This window comes from Mesoplodon mirus (assembly GCF_964341445.2).
Source record: "Mesoplodon mirus genome assembly, chromosome: 17".
NCBI lineage: Eukaryota > Metazoa > Chordata > Mammalia > Artiodactyla > Ziphiidae > Mesoplodon > Mesoplodon mirus.
In genome coordinates, this window is record NC_138993.1 from 8,691,473 (window position 1) to 8,705,642 (window position 14,170).

The 14,170-nt window shown below is 38.9% G+C and overlaps 1 protein-coding gene across 2 annotated transcripts in view; it reads left to right on the forward strand.

Annotated features, from left to right (window-relative positions):
* The window catches only part of FRY (FRY microtubule binding protein), a 324,059-nt gene that overhangs the window by 219,806 nt on the left and 90,083 nt on the right, over nt 1-14,170 (forward strand). For both annotated transcript variants that reach the window (XM_082602261.1, XM_082602262.1), the window contains exons 18-26: nt 811-1,069; nt 2,556-2,738; nt 5,280-5,366; nt 7,801-8,060; nt 8,464-8,653; nt 9,263-9,387; nt 11,578-11,635; nt 12,866-12,957; nt 13,244-13,416. In XM_082602261.1, coding sequence (XP_082458387.1) covers nt 811-1,069; nt 2,556-2,738; nt 5,280-5,366; nt 7,801-8,060; nt 8,464-8,653; nt 9,263-9,387; nt 11,578-11,635; nt 12,866-12,957; nt 13,244-13,416 — 1,427 coding nt within the window. The remainder of the gene's footprint in view (nt 1-810; nt 1,070-2,555; nt 2,739-5,279; nt 5,367-7,800; nt 8,061-8,463; nt 8,654-9,262; nt 9,388-11,577; nt 11,636-12,865; nt 12,958-13,243; nt 13,417-14,170) is intronic.

Here is a 14,170-nt window from a genome sequence, read left to right on the forward strand (position 1 = left end):
AAAAACATTTGTTTATTAAATAAGTGAATGAATGAATCTATAAAGCATGATATTAACTATAACGCTCCATGCCAATGTTGAGATTTATTTAATAATATTATGATGATGTTCTGGCTTAAACCACAAATACACTGATATTATTTCAGTTGACAAACTCAGGATTTCCCAACTTTGCCACTGTCAGATAATTCTTTGTCATAGGAGTTGTCATGTGCATTGTAGGATGTTTAACAGCATCCCTGGCTTCTACCTACTACATAGATACCAGGAGCACACTCCAAGTTGTGACAACCAATACTGTTTGTAAACGTTACCAAAATTCCCTTCATGGGGGCCAAACCAATTGAGGACAACTGGCCTAACTTTTAATTACTCATTTTCACTGAACTTCTGGATGAGTCCCTTAGTTTCTCCAGGACCATCCTTAAAAGTGGTAAGGTTTGATACTAATTTATTCTGTAGTCAGTAATGTATTAAAAAGAATTCATGTACGGCTAAGTGCAACATGGTATCTCGGATTGCATTCCGAAACAGAAAGGACATTGATGGAAAACTGGTGAAATCTGAATAAAATCTGTATTTTAGTTAATAGCACTGTACCAATGTTAACTTCTCAGTTTTGATCACGTACCATGGTTATATAAGATGTTAACATTAGGGGAGCTGAGTGAAAATTATCATAATATATTAGGGGAGAGTGACCCATTTTTCACATACAGTAAAAGGCTCTGGCCTTATATATGTTCCTTTACAGATATAGAAGAAAAACTGATAAAGTAAATGACTTCATTGTCTTTATTCATCTCACAGGCTCTCTATTCACATGGACGATGAACTGCGACATATTGCACAAAATTCTCTTCAGGGTTTACTTGTTGACTTCTCAGACTGGAGGGAAGATGTCCTATTTGGCTTTACCAACTTCCTGCTCCGGGAAGTGAATGACATGCATCACACACTCCTTGATTCATCCCTCAAGTTACTGCTCCAGCTCCTTACCCAGTGGAAACTGGTCATACAAACTCAAGGAAAAGTCTACGAACAAGCCAACAAAATCAGAAATTCAGAGGTGATTTTCACCCTTTGCCCACTAATTTGTATTCTTTATGTCGCACATATATAAATAAGTTGCAGCCCAGAGAACCTTGTGGTTCTTACTTTCAGCTACCTAGGAACTTTCTCCCTAGTGATGGCCCTAAGTTTTTCCATCTGCTTAAATTGTGGCCAAGAAATTCAGGGCATCGTATGCCACAGCAGGTTAGATTTATTAACATGAGCAAGGCCATTTACGGAGTAGAAAATGATGTTTTTTTCAGAGAATTATGATTATAAATCTGTTTGTAAGAGCAAATGACCATAGAGAAGAGATATAGAGCTGGGTATGAATATGGATCTAGATATGGATGTGGATATAAAGCTGGAAGTGGATATGGATCTAGAGCTGGATATGGATGTGTATCTAGATTTGGATATGAATATGGATTTGTATTTAGATCTGGATATGAATATGGATATGGATCTAGATCTGGATATGACTAGAGCAGATATGGATATAGAGTTAGATATGGATATATGAAAGTTAGCTGCCCACCCGTTTTTTCCCCCTAGTCAACAACAAATTGGTCACTTTCTCCAATATCCAGAGAAGAAAGTAGTCTTGTGGCTTCTTTATTCTTTCCTGCCTCAGTCCTGAATGGTAAAAATTAATGATACCATTTTGAAGAGCAGGTTGAGGAAGAGTGTTGTCAAATGAAAACCAGGGCTGTGTGACTTGGTGTTGGCAGTGAGCAGACAGAGAAGGGGTCTGGCTGGAGAAGAGTTTGGCTGAGGGTCTGAGGAGCATCGAGGCTTGGGAAGTATGATAGCGTTTAGGATCCCAGATGGGCTGACCTCAGAGATGAGCTTCAGGGCATTACTCCTGCCTTGTGTCCTACACTTGCCAAAAGATGACAGGGAGGAAAACAAGGATTACCTATGCTTGAAAAAGGGAGACTGAAATGGAGGTAGAATCTGCCCTATTGTCTGCCTTGCTTTTGTTTGAGACTCACTTGGTTTGGGAACTTTCAGAACCCATCTCATTAACATGCAAAACCCAGATTAAAATCTAACATGAAAAGAAGTCTGATTAGAAAATCAATGCTTGAAAATTCAATTTAGTGGTAACTAAAATAGAGAATTTAAAATAGAGAATTCTCTATAGAGAATTTAAGTAAAGCCAAATTAGGACACTTTAATTAAATATACAGTGTCATCTCAAATGGTATGGATGGAAGCGGTTTTGGTTTTATTCCTGCTAATAACCTTTGGAAAGTTATTCCTTATCAGAGGTAACAGAGGGCTGATGGTATTCCAAAGTGACAGTTCGTCTGAAAATAAAAAGGGATCTATGATATTTCATGAATAGTAATGAATTCATAGGCATGTCTGGTTCTAAGCCGGTATAATTTATTTTAGTATTACAAGGTCAAACGTGCCAGAAGATGTACATAGAAGAGTGGCTGCTTCTTCCACTGTTGTTTTTCTGAACATAGAATGTTGTTCTTATTGCACAATAGCTCATTGCCAATGGCTCCAGCCACCGAATCCATTCGGAGCGAGGTCCCCACTGCAGTGTGCTCCATGCCGTGGAAGGCTTTGCTCTGGTTTTACTCTGCAGTTTCCAGGTGGCCACACGCAAACTGTCTGTTTTAATACTCAAGGAAATTCGAGCTTTATTCATCGCCCTGGGTCAGCCTGAGGTATGGATTATTTTTCTGAATTTTCCAATTCATATCTTTCAACAGTTTCAAAGTTTAGGTTAAAAACTGTAAAGAATGCCTTACCGGGCTTCCCTGGTGGCGCAGTGGTTGAGAGTCCGCCTGCCGATGCAGGGGACACGGGTTCGTGCCCCGGTCTGGGAAGATCCCACATGCCGCGGAGCGGCTGGGCCCGTGAGCTGTGGCCGCTGAGCCTGCGCGTCCGGAGCCTGTGCTCCGCAGTGGGAGAGGGAGGCCACAACAGTGAGAGGCCCGCGTACTGCAAAAAAAAAAAAAAAAAAAAAAAAAAAAAAAAAAAAAAAGAATGCCTTACCATTTTATGTACTTTCATGTCCCATGATGTCAACAAATAATTTTTGATTCAGGGTAGGTTTTTAATTATGAAATCGTACTCTTGACCTACAAGAGCTAAGTCATATATTCTGAGGGCACGAGAATAGACCATTCCTGATTCTCTTAAGAGGTGGTGCTTTGTGAAGAAGTGAATCTTAAGCTTCAGTTATAGATCATTTTCTTTCATAATGTTCAACGTACATAGAATTAAGAAGATATTACATTTATATTAGAGAATGAACTTGAGAAAACCATGCATCCCATTTAAAATGAGCAAGGTAGCAAACAGTCTGGCTTACTGAAAATTGTTTAATCTCAATAGTGGTAGAAAAATGGCATCACAAGAAAATATGTCCACTTGATGGGAGAAGTAAGCTGACTAATAACCATGATTGACTCCAGTTATTCTCCTGCACTCAGTCAAGGGCTCTACACCCTTGTTTAGACGTTAAGTTTCATTGCCTGTCGGCACAGGTGGCCAAACTCTATCCACAAGTTGATGAAAGAAGGACCAGCTTTTTATGTGACATGCTTCTTTAGAAAAATTCTACTGTCTGTTTTCTTGTTTTAAGTCACTAATCTTGGTTTCATGATCCTTAAAATGATCAGTGTCTTCACAAAATATTTTCGAATGTATCCCAATCCTTTCTGTTCACATTTCTGCAGCAAGCTTTCTGATGTATTTTAGGACATCTCTGGGATCTGGTAAATGGATCTCTAGGACTTGCTGTATTTTGATAAGCCTCCATTAAGTCTCTAATTATGATAATAACGATAATAATAATTACCATGTATGTGTCAGGCAGTGAGCTGTGCTTTATACATATTATCTCACTGAACCCTCACAATAACTTAAGAATTGGTACTGTTATTTTCCCCATAGTGCAGATTTTGAGACTGAGGTTTAGGGGGATTAAATGCCTTACCCAAAATCAACAACTAGGATGTGGTAGAGCTAGAATTGAAAACCAGATATACATGCCTCTTCAGCCCAGGTTCTTAACTGCTATTCCAGCAGACTGTGTTAAGAATATTTCTCATAGGGTGCTTTCTTTGACCAGCCACAGCTTTTTTGTGTGTGTAATTTTTTTTATTGAGGTATAACTGACATACAACATTATTAGTCTCAAGTGTACAATATAATGATTCCATAGTTGTACATATTGTGAAATGTTCACCACAATAAGTAGTTAATATCCATCACCATTCACAGCTACAGGATTTTTTTTCTTGTGATGAGAGCTTTTAAGATCTACTCTCTTAGCAGCTTTCAAATATGCGATACAGTCTTGTTCACTCTAGTCGCCATGCTGTGCATTACATCTGCATGACGTATTTATTTTATACCTGGAAGTTTATACCTTTTGATTCCTTTACCCATTTTGCCACCCCTCCCCCCTGCCTCTGGGAACCAACCAATCCGGTCTCTGTATCTACAAGCTTGTTTTTTTGTTGTTTGGGTTCTTTTCAGCCACAACCTTTTTGAAACCATTCTCATTCGTACATGAATAAGGACATACCGAAGCTTTCCTATAAGGCTGCTAAGTAAATAATTTCATATTTCTGAGCCTTTCTGTGATAAAGGATGGCAAACACACATGTTCATGTATATACGCACTATCATGTAGGAGAATTTCCTGTAAGATACTCTCTCCTGTGCTTTTTTCCGATTTGCTTCTTTTACCAAATAGCTGTGCACAACATAGATACTACAGAGAGTATGTGGTCAGTCTCCTGTGCAGTTTCTTTGGGACTGAAATGCAATCACAGTCAACAATTTACCAGTTATTTTAGCAGATCAGTGACTTAAGTAAGTAGCATTTTCACGGCTTTTCCATTTTTTAAAATTAATGACAACATGAACACTTTAGTGAATAATGTGTGATGCTGAGATTTAGATTCCAGTCTAAATAAGTGTATGTGCATGAGTTTTTGAAATTCAGGTATGTGTCTTTTCAGTACAATGTCAAATTGGAGCTCTAATTATCTTCCACTGACACTTGTAAGACTAAACTGAGAATTAGAGAGAGTTTTACCCACTACCTTTCACCACCGTGGCACTCACTTTTCTGCGAGAAAACCCTTATCACTACCTTGCAAGCTGTTACGCTTCACATGCTGGACAAAGGCGGTGGAGAGGGTGGAAGGATTCATTGTCCCATGGAGTGTAATCATCTCCTTTATGTACAGGATGATGACAGGCCTATGATTGATGTCATGGATCAGCTAAGTTCTTCCATTCTCGAAAGTTTTATTCACGTAGCAGCTTCGGATTCGGTAAGTACATGTTTGATCCTGATTGCTGATAGTTCTTAAGTATAAGCTCTGGGCCTGGCTGGAAAAGAGACACAAAGAAAAATGATATGGAAGAATTCTGGGATTTTATGTCAGGTTAATAAACCAGAACAAAAGTACTTAGGGAAACAAGACTAGCTTTTCAAATACTAGCTCAGGAGACCTTCAGATAAATTTAAATCAAAATTTGAGTCTGAGGAAGATAGATAAAGTTTTGCAAATTGCAATTTCAAGAATTGCTCAGGATTCTTTCAGAAAATTAATTTGCTTTATTTATTACACTTAATGCTATATAACCTGTATTTGTGTGTTGTTTTACAGTTTACAAGGTACTTTCACATTTATTATCTATTTTGACCCTCATAGGTATTGAAACTCAAAAACATTAAGGGGCGGGGCTGTAGTCACACAGAGTCTCAGGGCCTGGACTTGACCCTCTCTGGACTCTGAATCTCGTAGAGGTTTATCTGCTACACAAATACATTCTTTGCTTTAAAGAGCATATTGGCAGCTTTCAATTTCTGATGAAGTAGAAGGAAAATTGAAACCGATTTTAATTACCTGATTTTTAAAAAAAATTAGTAAAACACAGTAATGGGACTTGGATTGATTTTCGCTAAATAGCTGAAGAGAGGCAGGGTACATCTGCAGAATCCACGTTGCTGATGCGCCTTGTATATTCTGACCAAATAACTATAAATGAATATAAACATATTTGACAAAGAGCTATAAATAAATATAAAGCCTAAAGGCACCTGTGAGCTTTTTTTTTTTCTTTTTTTGCGGTACACGGGCCTCTCACCGTTGTGGCCTCTCCCGTTGTGGAGCACAGGCTCCGGACGCGCAGGCTCAGCGGCCATGGCTCACGGGCCCAGCCGCTCCACGGCATATGGGATCCTCCCGGACCAGGGCACGAACCCGTATCCCCTGCATCGGCAGGCGGACTCTCAACCACTGCGCCACCAGGGAGGCCCACCTGTGAGCTTTTTAATGACCTTTTCTAACCAAGAGTGAAGACAGATCCCTATTTTTAGCAACTCTGTTCTTGCTTATGGTTGGAATATTAATGATAATTACTAAAACTGTTAGCCAAGTAGTGCAGACCTTAACAGTGATAGTGAATACCTCTACCTCTTTTAGAAATTCAGATTGTTTTGACACTGAATGGAAGAGTCAGGCGTAATTGTTTTATATACATATCTTGTTTCCCTGCAGCTTATGTTCTGTTCCTGTGATTTTGTTCTGTGTTTATCAGAGTCTGAATCTGGAGCCTGGGTAACCAGATCAGCAGAGTACTGCACGTAGGAAGATGCACTGAGGGGGAGAAGAGGCGTGGGGGGAAGTAGCGCCTGCTCTGTGCCAGGTTTTGACATCCCTTATCTCACGTCATCCACTTAAAGATTAAGTGCGATCAGCATTATAATTTCCAAGTCATAAATTAAGCAGACAGAGACTCTGGGGTGTTCAGAAATGTTCCCAGGTCAGGGGCTTTGGGCAGAGCCAGTGTTGGAGCCTTAAGTCTCTGGCTCTGAAGCTGAAGCTGTGCCTCTTCAGCCCATTAACCATGGAGGCCACAGGTGCAGCACTCTGGCGCATGGGAGCTCAGAGACCCAGCAGATAAAATGGGTCACTTTAAATGCCTGACAAATGTAACAGCGATTTTCTCTCCACGTACAACAGCTAGATTATTTGAAAGTTGGTCTTCCCTCAGCTTTGATACTCTGGACTTAAAAGAGAATGAAATATAAGACATTATGTGGTATCAATATATAAATATATCTCTCTATATAATATAGATTCAATGTGGATATAGATATCTTTCCAAAGGTTTTAGAATGTATTATTTTGGCTTGATATCATAGGACAAGAATAAGTAGGTATCTTGCCTCAAAAATCTTTAGTAAAATACCCTTCATAAAAGAGATTGCACTTAACCATCTCCCTAAGCCAGGGGGAATGTATTTCGGTCCAAGTAAAGGTAAACAAGATCATGGCTTTAAAAAAAAATGCTAATTACAGGGATAATAACACACTTATGCATCTCAGAGATTAATAACTTTTCAGAATTTTAAGTTGGCAAATCCATGGTCAAGTTCAAATTAGCTCATGTTGTATATTTGTTCGACAAGTATTTAGTGGGCAGCTCCTGGGTACTCGTGTGTGGGGCTCTGCGACATGGACCCCTGCCCTTAAACTCCGCACTTCCGCTGCCTGCAGTCTCCCATAGGAATGGCCGTGACCGCAAACCCAGGTCCGGCGTGGAGGTGTGGGAAGGGTGCTTCAGGTTCCGAGCTGGACCCATTGCAGAGGTGGACGGGAAAAGCATCGTGGAGGAAGGGGCGTTGGGCTGAGGCAGGACGAGGACGTGGAGCTTGCCGTTCAGCACCGACTCATCGCCTGCTTCTCGCACCTGCAGGCGACCTTACCCCTGACCCACAGCGTGGACCTGCAGTGGCTGGTGGAGTGGAACGCCGTCCTGGTCAACAGCCATTACGATGTGAAGAGCCCGTCCCACGTCTGGATTTTCGCTCAGTCTGTCAGAGACCCCTGGGTCCTCTGCCTCTGCAGCTTTCTCCGGCAGGAGAACTTGCCCAAGCACTGCCCCACTGCCCTCAGCTACGCCTGGCCTTACGCCTTCACGCGGCTGCAGTCCGTGATGCCTCTGGTGGACCCGAAGTAAGGGACCCCTACGCTTCCCTCTGTTCTGTTTGTTTCACCATTTGCCCTCTTACATTTTCGTTTTATATATGAGGCCGGGATATAATTCTCTAGTTTCTGACCATCTTACTACTGAAGTTTTCACACTGAGTAAATACAGGTTAAAAGTTCTTGTCTAGAGCTAATTTTTTTCCCTCCCTTAATAATCATTATGATTGTCTGAGTACAGAATCTCAGCCCCTTACTGGTGAAAAGTTCTATTCAGCTTTCCATCCCATAGAGACATTCCCTGTCCAGACAGACAGTCCTTGACAGACAATTGTTCAACTCAGTTGGAGCGCTTCCCAGGATCTTTATTTAGTAAGTGATACCTAAAATCCGGAACTTAGTTTCACTCTTGTTTTTGACTCTGTATTTTTAGCAGCCCAATTAACGCCAAGAAAACCAGCACGGCCGGCAGCGGAGACAACTATGTTACGTTGTGGAGAAATTACCTTATTCTTTGTTTTGGAGTCGCAAAACCCAGTATTATGAGCCCGGGACACTTAAGAGCTTCCACTCCAGAAATAATGGCGACTACACCTGATGGTACCGTGAGCTACGATAACAAGGTGACATGACATGCTTCAGAAGAATTATTCTGTAAGGTTTTTTTTTAGCTTGTTTGTCTAGATTTCACAGTGTGAATTGCACTGTGCCTGCCATCTGGAATATATGGGATCAGATTTTCATCCTACACATTTCTAAATTCCATTGAGCGTTTGTGTGAATAATTTATTATTCCTCCCTGACAAGTGGGGAACTGAAAATAAAAGGAAGTTAAGAAACTTGCCTAAGGTCGTAGAGTCACTTATATTTATTAGCGCCCTGAGGTTTGCTTCATGTTCTACATATCACATTTCTCTCACTCCTCACCGAGTGTTCACCTTTAAACCATGTCTTCATTAACTTATCTTGTTAAAGATGGTTTTGTAGATTTAAGTATTTAAAAAAAAAAGAAGACTATTATAATACGAATATTCTTTAGAATTTGTGTCCCAGATAAAAAATGCATTCATTGTGCTGTTTTCAAATTTATGTGTTTTTTTTTTTTTTCCTGAAATGATGGCAGTGCCTTGGGATGTGGTTCAGTACTTTAAAACTGTTATAATGGAATCATTGATTAAAAGAAGCATCAGTTATCATGTTACCTCTTTTTCACTTTTAACAACTTGTTGCAGGCCATAGGCACCCCATCGGTGGGAGTTCTGTTAAAGCAGTTGGTGCCTTTGATGAGACTAGAGGGCATTGAGATCACAGAGTCCTTAGTTTTAGGATTTGGAAGGACAAATTCCCTTGTTTTCAGGTACGGTAGTCTTAATGAGTTGTTCTAAACTCCTGTATACTGCTGCTATCGTAGTTCCTGCTTCTCACTCAAGTTTGAGTTCGTGTTTGGCATGTGTCTGGAGGTCTGCAGGCTTTGCACGATTCCCTTCATGTCCTCGTTGGTTGACATGCATGTGACAAGCATTCCCTGCAACTGCCTCGAATTTCACTTTTCGACGTTGCAACTTCGATTTTACGTCTCACATTTTCTCTCACTTGCAAGCTTTGTTTTAGATAACCATAAATGAAGATAATTCCGTGTCAATCCCCAGTTAGCCAGACTGTTCAGAGGCTATAAAGTCAAAATAATGAGCGTCTGCTCATCAGTCGCTTATACAACAGACTCTCAAAGGTTAGACATTGACAGAACACTTTCAGGGGTGTCTGTTATGTGTCACGCTTGCTGGTCTTTCTATAAGATGCTGTATCTGCCTTAAGAGAACCATTATGTCTCACTTTCTGGATTCCTTACTCATTTCACACCTTTAATCAAATAACCCTTCCATCTGAGGCGGTGTCAAAGCCTTTTCAAAGAGTCATCATAAAATTTTATTTCAGGCTGCCTCTGATGATTTTATCTAGCAACGAAAACCTATAAAGACAAAGAAAATCTTAGTTTTTCCTATACACAGAAAAGGGAAAGCTCCAAGCATCTGTGAGAAACCCTATCTGAACAATAAAGATTAACGAGACGTTTTAGAAGCAACTGAAAAAGATCTGTTACGGTATAGAGTCAAATTTTATCCTTAAAAAAAGCAATTGTGAGTTCTGACCACTTAAGTGCCAGTTAACCAGTGTTTTCACTGATTAATTAGTTAAGACAAAGCATCATACAGAAATACTACAAGAAGATAATAAAAACAATTCCTGGAATTACCTAATGTCTTTCCCAAAGAACCTAAGGCTCTTTTGCATATCTTACCGTCTGAGTACTCCTAGGAGCAAGTAAGATTATGCAATGTACTGGCCAGGTGGGTGTGGAAAACACTGTCCCTGGGACTCAGTTCCTTTACCTGTAAAATTGTCATAATAAAAATAAACTGTATCTCTCTAATTTTAAAAAAAATGGTATAATTATAGAATCTATCTTATAGATGTATCAAGAGGATTAAATGTAAAAATGCACGTAAATATTTGATAAATGATTGCTATTAGATGAAGGAGACCATTAGCGTTATTTCCATTTTTTGAAGAAATTCTAGCATCTGTGTTGGAGAAATCTGCAATGGAATACAGGATTTCTGTTCTTCAGTACAGAATGCCATAGAGTTTTTGCCTTCGTGTCCTTGGATTTCCCTGGAGGGTGATGTCTAATAGCACAAAATATTCTACCAGAAAATACAAGATTTTCAGACATGGAGCAGACTATAGATGAAATACCTAGCCACAGGCTAGATCCCCTAATTTTGTCTGTTTTGACAAAGCAATTCAGAAGTCAGTTCCTAAAGATGACAGCTGGTTAGATTACCAGGTATAAAGCTGAGAATTGGAGAAAATGGGGACAGATGAAGTATATACATGTACTATCAGACATGGATTAATCTGATAAAATTTTTTAGTTTTACTACACAAGAGAAAAGGTTTTGATGAGAACCTCACTATTAAAGTGGTTGCCATAATTTGCATTTATCATGTAGCTCAAATAAAGGAATTTATCTCTGAAATTCCAAAAAGACTTTATTTTAAAATCAACAGTCCTCTGAGCACAGATCCCAAAGGTAGTGCCATAGTTACTACACCTGTTTCTTTTGCTCCAATTAGACTGAAAATTTCTTCTGTTTAGGGAATCAATTTTATTTCTCTTCAGTCCCTCAGCCTGTGGGGAAGTGCTTTCAATTTAGTAAGCACTTACAAAATATTGTTGGTTTAGTTGTTCAGGTAGGGATTTTTGCCATAGACTCTCTGGAACATTAAATCAAAATCAAGTCAACAAATATGTATTGAGCCCAAATTATATACGTAGCATTGGAGTTAAGACTGATAATACAAAGTACAAGCCAATGGCAATTTCCATTTCACCACATGATACAGAAATGGAAAGGCCAGAAGAGATTTTGATGTCAGAAGAGAAGTTTAAAAAGCAGATGATTTGGGATTGAATGGCTATATTTTGTGACAAATTTGGTGTCAACAATAATGAATTCTAAATACTCACCTTTTTCATTCATAGAGAATTGGTGGAAGAACTTCATCCATTAATGAAAGAGGCTCTGGAACGAAGACCAGAGGTAAGATTTTGAATTTATATAATTAATGCCTTGGCAGGAATAAAGACTTAGACATAAAGAATGGATTTGAGGACATGGGGTGGGAGGGTGAAGCTGGGGCGAAGTGAGAGTAGCTTCGACATATATACACTACAGAATGTAAAATAGTTGGCTGGTGGGAAGCAGCAGCATAGCACAGGGAGATCGGCTTGGTGCTTTGTGATGACCTAGAGGGGTGGGATAGGAGGGTGGGAGGGAGGCTCAAGAGGGAGGGGATATGGGGACATGTGTATGCATGTGGCTGATTCACTTTGTTGTACAACAGAAACTAACAGTATTGTGAAGCAATTATACTCCAATAAAGATCTATTAAAAAATAATAATTAATGCCTTGGTTTATTTGGACAGTAGTGTGAATTTAAACCATACCCAGTGGTTTCCCCTAAAGAATACAAACATACCAACATGCTTTTAACAATGAATCTTACTATTTTAACTTTTGTTATTTTCATTAATTTTTGAGATTTGAGTATTTAGTATAATCTGGTTCTGATTTTAAAAGATTTTAAGTCCTAAACTTATGAAAGAAAAGCAACCTAAATAGTCATATGTATGTTAAGATATTATATTCTTTTGTAAGAGATTTGAGTTAAGATTGAATTTGGGGTTTTAGCTAGTTTGCTTTTTTTTTATAAGGGGTTGAATAGCCAAGAACGTTATTTGTTTCATCTGGTATATAAAGCACTTTCCTCAACATTATCTTCCCTGAAGTGAACTCTGAAAAGGATAAACTTAGAATGTAGCAGGATAAAAAATTAAATAAAATAGAATAAGACTAAAAAAGAGGCTTCCCATGTAGTAGATAAGATACAAGAAGTAGCAGAAGTTTGGCAATTTAAGTAAGAACAGTGTTACCTCTATGACCAGAACTGATGGGACTGTTAGTGTCCACTGTCCTTTGCCGCTTCTTTCTGATGCTTTAGTTTTTCAGCAGCTGCTGGAGGCCTCTAGGAAATGAGGCTTGTTGACTCTCAACATTTCCAAGTTACAGATATTTATTGGCCCACTTGTGATCTGTTTCTCTTATAGCCTGTGATAGCAAGCGTTTTCTCTAAGGATTAGGAAGAAAGAAAAATACTTTCTGTCCTTTGTGTTTAGAAAATGGAAAATGACTAGATTACATCTTCCTTTAAAGCACAGTTAACATTATTGTGCCCATGTTTATAAGTGGTATTACCTCTTTCTGCACAGAACAAAAAACGCCGAGAACGGCGAGACTTGTTAAGGCTACAGCTACTTCGAATTTTTGAACTTCTGGCTGATGCTGGTGTAATAAGTGACAGGTAAGGTGGAAATTCTACTGAGTTGATCTTTCCTCACCAAACTGATGTTTTTGCCTCTCCTTTTTTCACTCTGTCTTTTTAAAATATATATATATATATATTACCTTTAACTTTTACTTAGAAAAGTCCAAAAAACCTTGTTTTTTTCATATTCTGTTTACACTGCATATACGTCAAGGACAGATTTAGTGTGCGAGTTCTGACAGTGAATCTTATTTTCCATGAAGCATGTACTACTTTGACATCAAGACTAATCATCTAAAAGTTTAATTTCTTTTTATTCCAGCACCAATGGAGCCTTAGAACGGGATACTTTAGCCCTTGGAGCTTTGTTCTTAGAATACGTGGACCTGACCCGCATGCTCCTAGAAGCTGAAAATGATAAAGAAGTGGAAATTCTTAAAGATATCCGGGCACATTTTAGTGCCATGGTTGCCAACTTGATTCAGCGCGTTCCAGGTACAGTGATGCATCACTGCAAATTACCTTTTGTGCTTGAAATATCATTTGTGTTCCTCATTACTGTGCTTTCCTCTTTAAACCTACTGACCTGTTTGCAGGTCTGGGATGGGATCGTCTATTTGTTTGGAAATTCTTGGAACAGATCGTGGGCATGCAGCACAGAGTTGGAAGGGCACCAATAGAAATTAACTTTGGCTTTGTGCTCGTCATTATTTCTGTTCTTTGTTTTGGTTCCCACCTGAAAATGAACCTGTATGATTTCCATAGAAAGGAAGTAATTCAGAGGGAAAGTTCCCAAAGGCTCTATTTTTTCATTCTCACTGTGCTAATCTGTGAACATATAATCTCAGCAATATTCCTGCTCTTGACTCTATCCAGTCAACACATTATATAGAATTCTATATAGCTTAAGAAATTATATTATTGGGATTTTTTTCATAGAACAAATGGGTCTGAAACATTTTCATATAATAGAAGCATAGAGAATAAAAATAGCTCGTCAGTTTGGTATAAAAATTAATTGCTGGAATTAAAATTTTTTGACATAATTACAAAAAGCTGCAGCTCATCTGTTGTTGCTTTTTCATTATGATTTAACATTATGATGTTGTAAAACATTCTTACCAATCCTCCTCATTTGTGATGACCCTAAATTAAGATTTACCTTCTTCAGTTAAAGAATGTTTGTTTGAAATAGACAGTCTATCCGTTGTATTTCACAGTTCTTCCTAAAGACGCAGCAGCAGTCAAG